At 49.0% G+C, this 12,069-nt stretch overlaps 2 protein-coding genes across 2 annotated transcripts; one reads left to right on the top strand and one right to left on the bottom strand.

Annotated features, from left to right (window-relative positions):
• Window positions 1–2,974: 2,974 nt before the first annotated feature.
• On the bottom strand, window positions 2,975–5,134 carry EV420DRAFT_1583301 (uncharacterized protein). Its single transcript, XM_060474724.1, has 4 exons — window positions 4,303–5,134; window positions 4,184–4,255; window positions 4,121–4,132; window positions 2,975–4,070 (listed from the first exon to the last, which is right to left on the bottom strand). Exons 1-4 carry the CDS (start codon window positions 4,654–4,656, stop codon window positions 3,267–3,269), a joined length of 1,242 nt encoding a protein of 413 aa, XP_060323314.1. The 5' UTR covers window positions 4,657–5,134; the 3' UTR covers window positions 2,975–3,266.
• Window positions 5,135–7,247: 2,113 nt separating this feature from the next.
• EV420DRAFT_1733590 (uncharacterized protein) lies at window positions 7,248–8,615 on the top strand (the record flags this gene model as incomplete). The annotated part of the gene is made up of 3 exons (XM_060479961.1): window positions 7,248–7,511; window positions 7,577–7,853; window positions 7,909–8,615. Coding segments are annotated over 3 exons (795 nt in total), but the record flags the coding sequence as incomplete, so codon positions are not given.
• Between the last annotated feature and the right edge of the window lie 3,454 nt (window positions 8,616–12,069).

Consider the following 12,069-nt stretch of genomic DNA (forward strand, 5'->3'; position numbering starts at 1 on the left):
ACCCACCAGTACCTCCTTGCCCGACAAAAATCAGGCACCAACACGGAGCTGATGATTGCATTTTAAAAGGGTCCCATCCCCGACGATGGCCTATCACGAATACGGAGCGTCTTAAAAGCCGAGTAGACCCTGTCTGGCCCTGGCTTAAAATTAACGCTGATAACACATTCATCCTCCGTGATAGAAACTTACCTAAATTCACTTCGTTTTGCTCTTTCCGAGGGTCGGTGAGACCGGGTATCTAAGAGCGGTACCGTCATTCACGCCGGCACTTTTCTCCAGTCGCGCCTAAATATCTAAATGAACTGTCAAAATCGCCTGTCCTGGAATCATATGCAGAGAGAAATACTTCCCAAAAATAGCGAGAGAAAAGGTTGCTGATAGATTGAGATGATCGTAAGGCGTGTGAAATCTGCGGCCGTTCAGGTAAACGCCACCTCGACGAGGAGCATGATCAGAAAAGACTTTCAGAATTCAGTCAACAAAATGCCAGCCGTCGAGGCTCACACATCCATATGCCGTCGTGACCGATTGCGAGTCATTTGGGGTTGATGGAAATATGCGATGGACCAGAAATCATAAATGATAGGGCTTAGAAAGTCAAGGATGCACCTATTGCACACAAGTCAATATGTTACGGACGGCGGACCGTCTCCGACCCGAGGATTCTTCCACTTTGATCTGCTTTGTTCTCGAATCAAGAACCCAAATCCATCAACGCGGCATAATATGCGAATCGTCCTGGATATACTTTAGGCAATTGTCACTGATCCATGTGATGCGTACGGTAGCGGGGTGGAAAATATACCGTGAGACAAGGTGAGATCCAGTTCGCCTAGTTCCGGAGGGACACCGTTATTGCTGGTGGACAGACAGAAAGGACCAGCAGACGACCGTGATTCGATTGAAATCAATCACCGACTCCTGAACACGTAGAACAAACTGAGAATAGGTACCCTACGAGCTGAAAATACAGATTCAGGTCCGCTATCACCAAAGTATCAAAGCGAGATGTTCCACTTCTGAAGAACAATTTTAGGCATAAAAGATTTGATCCAGTTCCAGGATACCCTCCCGCGGAATGCCATGCGGAAAATAATCCTCATTGCGATGCGTGGGATGTCCCTGTCAAAGAACCGGAAAAAAACTCGAAGGAAGGTACAGATGCTACTCACGCTGGCATTGAATGAGAAATAGAATAAAGATGTGCCATCCCTTCTGATTGAGTGCTAGGATCTTCCCGGAGACAGCAAAGATCGGTATGATCCCGTTTTATCCCAAAGCGAAGAGAAAAATTGAAGCTAGAAGGTCCTTTATCTGCGCCATGTGAGGTATTCATTTGAGATAAAGTTTAAGAGCGTATGCATGGGGGAAAGTTTCAAGTGAGACAGGATCGAGGACGGCCTAACACACGGCAACAACAGAAAACGGCGTGAGCATGGCTGCCGGACAATCAGTCGGCCAAAGAAGATGTGGGAAATTGTGCCAGATAGTGAGGAAGAGAACAGTAAGATCGTGGTCGACGTCAGGCAGAAAAATAATAGGCTAAGAGAGGTCCTAAGGTAAATGAACGAAGGATTGAGAACAAGGTGCCTTGCGTGTTTGGCTTCCGGAATGAGTCGGCAACTATCCCGGCAATCATTGTTTGTCAAGAGTCTCAATGCAGCGGATTAGTTTTCTTCCCCTTGCGGCCACCATCGTTCGAAGTGGCTGGAATACCCCTTCCGGTTGCGGCCTCATTCATCATAGACACAATCTCTCGCCAGAAGAAAATACACCTACTCAGTATTTTCAAGAAATAATGATTAAGACCACAGAGCCAAATGTGAGTTTAGCCGAGGATGTATTCTATCAGCTCGAAGGGTTGGGATAAATCCTATCTGTAGCCTGATTCTCCATGGTGTCCAGGTAGACTGTATCGGATGATCACCCCATGCTTGAATGAAATATAAATCAAGACGATAGAGCCAAGTACCAGCCGAAGATGTTTTTATGGCAGACGACCCTCACTTTCGCATTATGGTATGGCATCCAGTTATAAGTTCTGAATAGCACTTCGGACCATTTACCAAGTGCTACTCGTATCACATGAACATCGTGTTAGCAGCGTGCACAGGTGATTACGATCCATCCATGAAGACCCTTGTTAATTGATATACACAATGCGAGTGCCGTCGCACTTCCCGGCCTCTAATGGCGGAACGGAACGACCCTTCTCCTCCACGTCGCGACTATTCAACTGCAGTCCCCACGGGAACTAGGAACGCAAGGTATTACTGCATTGCGCTGCGTAACCTTGCACTCTGATTAAGTGTTAGAAGCACTTTCTTGCACAAGATCAAGTTGAACATTAATCACCGTGAGCACGTGTATTTTGTCGTCACTTCTACCTCTCATATCCGCACGTAGACTCAAACGAATATATGGCCAACTGTAATTCGCCTCAAACACTGATGCATAGATGATGACCATGAATTGAAGGGGAACGCCTCTTCATTAAATTTCATTCCCGTGCACGGTGAGTCTCCACCTCTCATTCTCACACGTTTTCCAGGACGAGACGGAGTAAATGGCAGGAGAAGGTCGTAATGACGTCGCTTATATTCATCACCTCAAGGTGACGCGCGAATCCGATATTACTCTGACGTTATTGGCGACCCCAGTCCATTCAAATTATATTGCCTGCCGCCCTGAAATACACCGCCCGACTGTGCTCTCCCGATTGTCGGATGGTGAGAAATGATATCGACAGTTGCAGAAGCACCAGGGGTGCCTGGTTGCCCTGGGTTCGGGCCATGATGAACGAATGAACGAACGGACAACTCGTCTCTTCCTCCCGATACGGCGAAAACCGACATTATATCACTCATGGGGGAGCGGACGACCCTGTGGCGGAGACACGGGCGTGGCGGCAGGAAAGCGGGTTAGAATGTCGCAAGCGAGGGTTGCAGAGACAGAGAAGCACTGAGAGTGACTGACGTGGACGGGCGACATAATATAATGGTATTGTAGTGGCCATAGGACTACAGGATGATCAATAGGTATGTAGTCCGAATACGACATAAATTACTGATGATAGTAGCGAAAGGGTATTATAATGATATGATATTATCTGCAAATGAGTGAGTACGTGGTACAGAAAACGAGGAAAGGGAACGATAGTAGTAGTAGTAGGTAGTAGCCGAGGATAGCAAAGACGTTTTAGCGAGGACGTGACGATAGTTCGTGAAAAGCCAAGAATGGGTAGGATACGTATTCATTTTCAATCATGACTGGTCTTCTTCTGGAGGTGGGGTTGGCTCGGAGGGGACGATGGTACCACGGACGGGGTCGTACCGTCCCGAGCGCCTCGGAGCTGTAGACGTAGACGTAGACGCGGCGGCGGGAGCAGGAGCAGTAGTAGGAGGTTCATCCAACGAATAAGAGTACCGCCTTGCGTGAACAGGAGATAGAACCGTTCCGCTCCCTGAACTCGGTCGTGCCCACGTCCCGCCAAACCTGGGTGGTCCCGCTTCGCGTTCCCCCGGACCCCATTGCACAGGTGGAGGGAGGATCCGTTCGGGGGATGGGGAGCGGTGATACGAGCGCGGTGGAAGTGGCGCCGGACTACCACCACCACGAAACTGCCCCGGGCTAGCACCACGGTAAGGACCCGGGCTCCTGGAGAACGGACTGGCACCGCGATATGATGCCGATGATGGGCGGGGGCTAGAGCCGCTTGGGAACGATAATGGAGGCAAAGTCCGTGAGTAGTCGATACGACGAGAGAGGGACGGGGGAGGGGGAGAAGGAGGGTAAGGCTCTTGGTGACGGGAGTATCGGAATGGGCTCTGTTGCGGTTGTTGCGGCTGGAAGGACCTCCCGGGCATCCCAGGTCCAAGGAGCGAAGACGAAGAAGGTTCAAAGTACGGGGGAGGCGGGGGCGGGGCAGGAGCAGGAGGATAGCCATAGTGAAGCGGGAAAGAAGGCGGGACAGGATGAGAGGTAGAAGGGAACGGCCCGTATTGAGGCGGACGCGTCAATTGAATATCGCTTTGGCTGCGTGGGCGCCGAGCTTTTTGGCGTTGGTTCTAAAGCAAGGTTAGACGGGATTAGGATCGAAGAAACGGGTGGTGCTTACTTGAAACCATATCTAAGCATAGCTTAGTTTACGTTGAAGAAAAGAAAGGGCATTGCCACTCACTTGAACCTTCCTCGCACTCAGTCCAATAGACCTTCCCACTTCCTCCCTCATTGCTGTCGTGGGGAATCGTGACTAAAAGCCTATCAGCACCGATCCCAACATAGCCAGTAGCTACTCACCTGGGCCAAGAGAGCATGCAAAACTGCTGACTGGTGAGGTGTCGTAAGAGTGCGCGTGCGCTTCTTCTTCTGTGTCGGGGGCGGAGGCGTAGGGTTTTTCTCCGTATCACCCTCTGAGGAGCTCCCCACCGAGCGCCGGCGAAGGCGTTTCGACATTCGTTCCTCCGTCTCTGGTTCTGGTTCTGGTTCTCGGCGGCGAGTTCGCGTGATACCGGTGCTCGTGCTCGCCTCAGGCTGTGGAGAAGGCGCGCGTCGACGTGAAGAAGAAGAGGGGTCGTGTGTTCGTGACGAAGTTGCGGTAGTTTGTCGAGTAGTGTTGTCTGTCGGCGGAGGCGATCGTTCCTCCCTCGACATCCAGGACACAAAAAAAGGGAATAAAAACTATTGACCAAGAAAGAGAAAAAGCAGAAAAGAGAAAACCGCCGACGAATTAAAAAAAAGGTAAGGATTTGTATACCCTCCTCAACACATTCTAGTCATCGGGGAAGGGAGAATGGAAAAAAAGGAGAAAGCCAGGGTAAGCGTTCAGATCAACGACGAAATTACATTAATGGTAACAGCACCCGCGGGACCTAGAGCCGAATTTTATCGCCACCCTGTCCCTTGGCCCTTCACGTCATAACCCAATCTCGGATTGAGTTGCGATCGGTAACATTTATTGTTGTACCTCGATGTGGGAAGTATACGCTTTGTTGGCGAGTATGGTCCCGTAAGGTTAAATTTATGAAAAAGGGTTCTTCCCCGAGTGCTCCGACGGTTGCGCGCAGTCCTGTGATAGCAACCAACAGAAGGGTGGGAAGAAGGGGGCAAAAAAAGGACCACTCACACGTCACGGCATTGACATTGATGTGTGACATACACCAACGACGACGAAGTTTAAGGGCCCAGGGAGGAACTTTCCAGAAATGGATTCCTGGCTTGCCCTTGTTGCGGGTGTAGCATACGAGAGCTCACGTCCATAGCTGAAGAAGAAAAAATGGAAGAACCGTCTCCATGTCCCAACTCAGACCATAAAAATTCTCCGGTTTTTGGTTTTGCATTCCGTCATCCGGCATTTGTGGGTACCCTGGCTCGACGCCACCGATGATTGCATGACGACGATGCTCGGACGGGTTTATTTAATAACGGGTGTCAATTGAAGCGACTATTAAATGTATAATGGAATACCCAAGACATTACACCTCCCCTTCTCAATAACGGCGCAAGACCTCCCCCGGAGACAACGTACGCATTAATGAGATATGTTACGCTTTACTCACCGGTCGTCATGGGAAGCCATTGAACCTAGGCCCCGCCACACCTACTCGCGATGGGGGCTGACATTGCAAATCTCCCTCGCAACGTTGACATCTCCCCCCGCTCTAGCCCCCCGCTCCCCCCGATATGTTTTCGATCATCTCGGAGGAAGACGCTCTAGGATTGAGCGGGGGGAAGGGTTCATAAACATTAACGTTAAAGGTTAATAGAGACCATAAAGGGGGGAAGTGCGCAGAGGGGGGTATTTAATTATGATAATCGTCGGGCGGGAGGAGGATATTGCCAGTGTCGTGTCAATCCTGGGGTATTAGAGGGATCGGCGAAAGACGCCTCCGAGGTTCAACCCTTCATGAAATGAGTAATGAGGGTGCGATTGTCGAGCTTAAAACCTACAAGGGGGCAGTAAGTTGATGTGATCGTAAACGTGGGCGATTTTCATTGCCGGAGATGACTTGGAGGGGTTGATGAAGGGGGAAAAGCTTACCTTTTTTAAAAAAGACACCGCGACAAAAGAAATTTGACGTAAGGGCGGTGAATTCGACGGAAAATCACAACACTATGAATGATTAATTGATTTCGAAAGCCTTGGAAGAAACCCTACCATGCATGGGAAGGCCTGCACAACTTCATGGATTGATCGAAAACGCGTTTGGGAGGAAGGAGCACGAGATCCGTTACGATCACCGTGTGCGAATATGATATTTTGACATGACGCGTCAATTGAGGACCCTCATCTTATCTTTACGATCGTAAACGTGTTTCAGAACAGGAGAGAGGGTTGCGCTTTTTTATGAGACGGTCCAGCCCTCGATCAGGATGATCGTGATGAAAACTACGCATTGAGAGATAAGAAAGAGGGAGGATGAACGCGACATGGTTGGGAGGAACATTGGATGATCGACCGGCAACGTGGAACGTGAAACGCCGGGAGCCAATATTTAGGAGAGACGCGTCAGAAAACGCGGAAAAGAGGGTTAGGGTTTCAAGAAAATCATTTCACACGTTAAAAACAATCATGAGAATGTAGAAAGCGCCCAAGCATTGACGCCTCCGAAGTCATCGACGAGCTGAGGGCAGAAGAGGAAGGACCGGCAAACTCCGAATCTGAGCGCCCAGCCAAACAAGACTAACTTTCCTTTCTACTCCCAACTGTGACGCAGAAACTCCTCAGATTCCTGATGGATTGATACTGCCACCGCTCTGCGAACTCTAAATCTAATTCTGCGCATTCACATCCACTTCGTTCTCCAAATGGACCGATGAAACGCTGAGTCAGAAAACACGAGGAGGGGGAATTGCAACCGCGGTAGATACCGCTGCTATGCAGGCCAAATTGAAAGTAATTAACCTGGGATGGTTGGTATCTTCGTTCAAAATGAAGCCATAATGGACCCCCGTCACTACGTTTCGCCTCGATAATTGAATCCCTGCGCCACACGTCGTACAAAGGTAGCGCCGATGCTCGCAGAGAGGCGATGATTTTCTGACCCAGGGTGACGTCTGCAAAATACCAATACTCGCTGCTAAAGTCGACGAAGACAAGGCATACGGATGCGAGTTCGAACGCTCAGTGCAGGCATGGATTATCTGCGCCCGCTCTGGCCGCTGTTTACCTCGTCCTGGCAATAAATGCATAAAACTCTGCTCAGCCACTCCTAGTCTCCTTAACCATGAAACTATATACATCCGGCGTAGCTCTCGTCACTGGTGCTGGTCAGGGTATCGGCAAAGCCACCGCCCTCTCCTTTGCAGAATCCGGCGTCCGTGGGCTAGTCCTTGCTGGGCGAACACCCGCCCCCCTCCACGCTACCGCCATCGAATGCAAAGCCATCGCCGAGAACCCCGAATTTGATGTCCTCGTCGTCCCCACCGATATCAGCATCGAGGAATCCGTCAAGAACCTCATGAAAACTGCCGTAGACCACTTCGGACGAGTTGATTACTGTGCGAACGTCGGCGGAGTCAGTTGGCCTCTTTCTCTTCTCTCTCACAACTCAAGCCTTACGTTCTTTTATAGACGATGGGAACCAAGATGAAGTTCTCCTCTATACCCACCGAGGATTGGCTTGCTATTCAGCAGACGAATATTAACGGCATCTTCTGGCTTGTACGAGAGCAAATTAGCGTCATGGAGAAGCAAGAACGACTGGTCACGCCTATCACCTCTCCCAAGCGTCCGGCCGAGCGTGGGAGTATCGTCGTGCTCAGTGCAGCGGCAGCAGTGATAGCCTTGCCTGACGGAGGAGCTTATACACACACGAAATACGCAACAAACGGCTTGACGAAAGCTGCCGGTTCGCCTATTTCCCCCTCTTCCTTCCTTTTTACTAAAACACCTTTTTCTCTCAGCGCAAGACCACGCCTCGAACGGTATCCGTATCAACGCCATTCTCCCCGGGTACATCTACACCGAAGGACTGGCCTCTCACCCCGCAGCCACACCAGAAGCTGCCAAGCGGATCGTCGACGGGTGCCCTCTCGGACGCTTCGGCGAAGCAGGCGAGATTGGGGACCTCATCGTCATGATGAGCTCACCACGGAACGGCTTCATGATAGGGAGCAGCGTCTTAGTTGATGGCGGGCAGACGTTGAGCGGGGAGTAGATTCCTGCAATGCAATTGTTCTTTCTTTGCTCTGCTGCCTGATGTCTGTGTGAACTTTCGATACGGGACCTGAGGTACCGCGCGACGAAGGGCCAGACCATACGACCTCGAGCCGAAACGTCACAATTTAATCGTGGCCTTATCACTGGGGGAGAGTCCTGTCCAGGCAGTCATTCATTGCGGCAAGGCTATCATTTCTCGCAGATATTCCGTTCTCTACCTGCCGCCTGCGGCCTCCTCTTGATATATCAAGGCTATTACCGAATAGCTTGCTACCGCATGGCCCAATCTTCCTTCCAGTAACTGGGAGCGGTTGGCCCAGAAGGGGGTAACCTGTCATATATCCACCTCGACGTTCTATATGTTCAGAAGCTCTGTCACCATAAGCATCTTTTCACGCGTGGTCTTCATAGCCTTCGGAGGGAAAAAGGTACGAATATCTGGATTCCAACAAAGAACACTGAGAATTCGTCGTCTGTCTACGACAAATCTTTCCGTCAATTCTGTTCACCATTCTTGCGTCATCTTCCATTTCCTACGTGACGTGTTGGTACGCTACTTAATGCATGATTCCTGTTGCACCATTCAGAACTAAAGGAACATCTGAGCACACACCCCTTCAGTCGACCAACCGACCTACAAACCCCGTCCGTCCAATGCCGAAACAAGTTCTGCGTTCCTTACTTCTTCGTTTCTCGACCGCATCTTGGGTGATCGTCAACGTGAGCCAGGTCGTTTTGAACTACCCTTTATTTTTACTAAACTGCGCGTAGCTAGGTATTACTCTTCAGAAGGAAGGTACATGTTGCTGTCGGTCGATTGCACTTCGAGACTTCGCTCGATACATGGAGAACGCGGACACAGAGATGCATAAGGTCCCGGTACTCGTCCACCGCCGACATATGGTGATGGAAGGCAGGAATGATCATCGCATACCATGTCGACGAGGAATTGATGGCGAGCCAGAGGTCTTCTTAGCCCAAATATTGCACGGATCTTGGTTGCTGGACGTCCGGCCCTTCTCATGGGCATCAAATTGAAAACATCCGCTCCGTTCTATCAATTCATCGAGACACAGTCCCTGCATCTAATGGTGATTACTTTGTGTATACTACCTGACGTCCTATTCAAATGCCTGTATCTTTCCTCGCTACTTCTGGTAACTCTCAATGTCTGCGTATGGCTTTCGAATCCCGACTTCGCCTAGCACCCTGTTGAATATCGTGCTTCTGTTTAATTTACGTGCATCGATAATCAAAAGTTGCCCCAGAAACGGCGGATGCGTACGTTTTGATAGAAACCGGAAGCTACGACAACGAAGAAATGATCTGTGTTGCTGGAGATCATCATCGCCCCAGATTAACAACCGCGCGGTCAACCCTGAGCTGATTGATGGAACGCGGGACTCTGTTGCTGCGAGAGACCCGGAATAGATGGTGAGCAGTCTGAAACGACATTGTGGACGACCCGATGACTTTGCATCCCAGCGAATGACAACAGAAATTGTACTTTATATCAGAAGGATAATATATTCCTCGACTGCGAGGCCAGTCCCGTTGTCAGCGGAGGCTACGGCTCTACTCCAGACTCCTTATCCTTTGGCCCTTTCCATATGCTCAAGGAGTCGGAGTCTCCATCATAATAACGTACACAGTTCCTCTTCGTACCTCTCGAGCACCCTCATAGGGCTGGTACACAGAACTCGTGTCGAAGCAAAGAGGACAGATCGTGGAACGTCGTCTTCAGGACAGGTTAGATGACAAGACAGGAGAGACATGAAGTCAGACGACTTCTCACTGAACACGAGAGTAAGTTCCCTCGCTCAATTTTAAGATTTCCGGCGACACCATCACCGACGCATGAATTACACAGGTTGAACTGCGCAGGCGCGTCTGCTCTCGATTTCTAGGAGGATTTTTTCACTGACGAAATCTTGCTCGTCTACCTCGTAGATGATCTTTCTCAGCAGTAGTATCCTCAGTAATTGATTCCGTGAATACTACGTTATTCATCGCAACATTCCGGCAGCTGGGAGATTCAATGTTGGCGTACGTATGGACTCTCAAGCGACCGGGCGGAGTTTGATTGGCATTCGTAGACAGTCACCAACGTCCAGTGAGCAGTTTCGCGGGAGGAGAATTAATTCTTATTCACGGGAGAAGGTGGAATCTAGGGGTGGTTGAGATGCAATCTCCTCTTTGGCCTTGGGTGTGTGATGTCATATCAGCCCAAGTCCAGATACACACGAATCGTACCAACCCCCTTCATACCGATGTCACAAATGACGTTGGCTGTTCTTTAGAGATCAATCTACTTATCACCGCTTCACAAGGAGTATTGAGGAGCGAGTTGAGCATTCTTTTCGTTCGCAAAAGAGTAAACCGCTGCATGCCGGGCGAAGCTCGAAGGAGAATGCCGCCATCCAGAAACCCCACCAGTGGTCCCGGCCTTATTGATGTAGAATAATTGTTCACGAAATTAGGCTACCTCCATCGCAAAGTCTTTGGAATATGGTCGAGCTTCTTCGTCATCTCTTCCGTAATAGTTATAAACCGAGAGAAGAGATGCGGGCTCTATAGACTACTGAGGGGGACTTGTTATATCGTGTAGTAGATTATTAAAATAGGATCTCATCCTACTAAACTGAAACACCGTAAGTGTCACAGCGCCGGATTCCAAAAAACTGCGTGGGTAAGATCGCGTACGTTCTGTCCATTTTCCACATCCCCAATTGCAACCGAATTACAACACGGAGAGTGTGTTGCAAGGACAATATGACCTGGAATGGTGATAATAGCATAGATAGATCAAGTAGATAATGAGCCTGCCAGTAAAGAAACACGTTCGAAAAAGAGGATGATGGATTTGGAGAAGCTAAGTCAACCCGACCGGCTGCAAACCACTCGCGTCCCCCGATGGACGATGCCATATAATAATACCTACCTACTTGGCCATATTTCGTTATCCTCAACTTTGCATTTGTTCAATGAAAAAAATAAGCTTCGCTTATTTTGTTCCGCACACATTCACAAATAACATTGTTATGACTATAAATCAGTCTAGATGCATCATCTTGAAGGAACTACCCTCGTCAATAGTCAATACAAAAAGTTCTCACAGGGTTCCCGGAGTCCTGGATCCAGTTCCACGGTCTCGTAATTCATCTACACCTAGATATGTTACTAAGTATCTCTTATGCGTACTAATGTATAAGAGATAGCCTGCCGGCAGCTATAATCTACCTAGCTCTATTCATTTTGTATTTTACCAGTATTTCCTGGGGAACTGGAAGCATTCATGGCGGAAACTTCATTCTTCGATTGAAAGGTGGGCAAGTCTGTTTTCAATCGGTCTAATTCTTTATCAGCTGGAAGTTGGAATATTCTTGAGCCGTATTGCATAAAGACCCTTATCGATTGGGTTTCGATGAGGTACACTTGTAGGGCGCGACATGGCGATAGACAATACGACTGTCGCTTCAGGTATATCCAGCTGCGGGGGGGGGGATTTATTATGTCAGGAGAAGGATGATATCTGCATCTTCTAGGCCTACACACAGTTGGCTTCTACAATGTATGTACATTTTATTATTAGTCTTTGTCTCCACCAATACAGTCATTCTATTCATTTGCAATGTTATCTCATAGGTAATCATGCATACCTGTTCATAATTGAATGAGTTATCGTTTCATTTCTCGAATAGTATGTACGTTATTCCCCTCATTGACATTATCTCGTTGTTGTTGATGAGTCGGCATTTAGATCATGTGTGTTCCCTCCATACCGAGGTGATGACGGGAAACCTGCGGATGTCATGGTTTACTATCCAAATAAAGGAACATAGACTCATAGGGATGAAAACCAATCATTCCTGAAAGCAAGACGATCCCCTGTTTAAATTTTCGAG

Source organism: Desarmillaria tabescens (genome assembly GCF_030435595.1).
Source record: "Desarmillaria tabescens strain CCBAS 213 chromosome Unknown EV420scaffold_83, whole genome shotgun sequence".
NCBI lineage: Eukaryota > Fungi > Basidiomycota > Agaricomycetes > Agaricales > Physalacriaceae > Desarmillaria > Desarmillaria tabescens.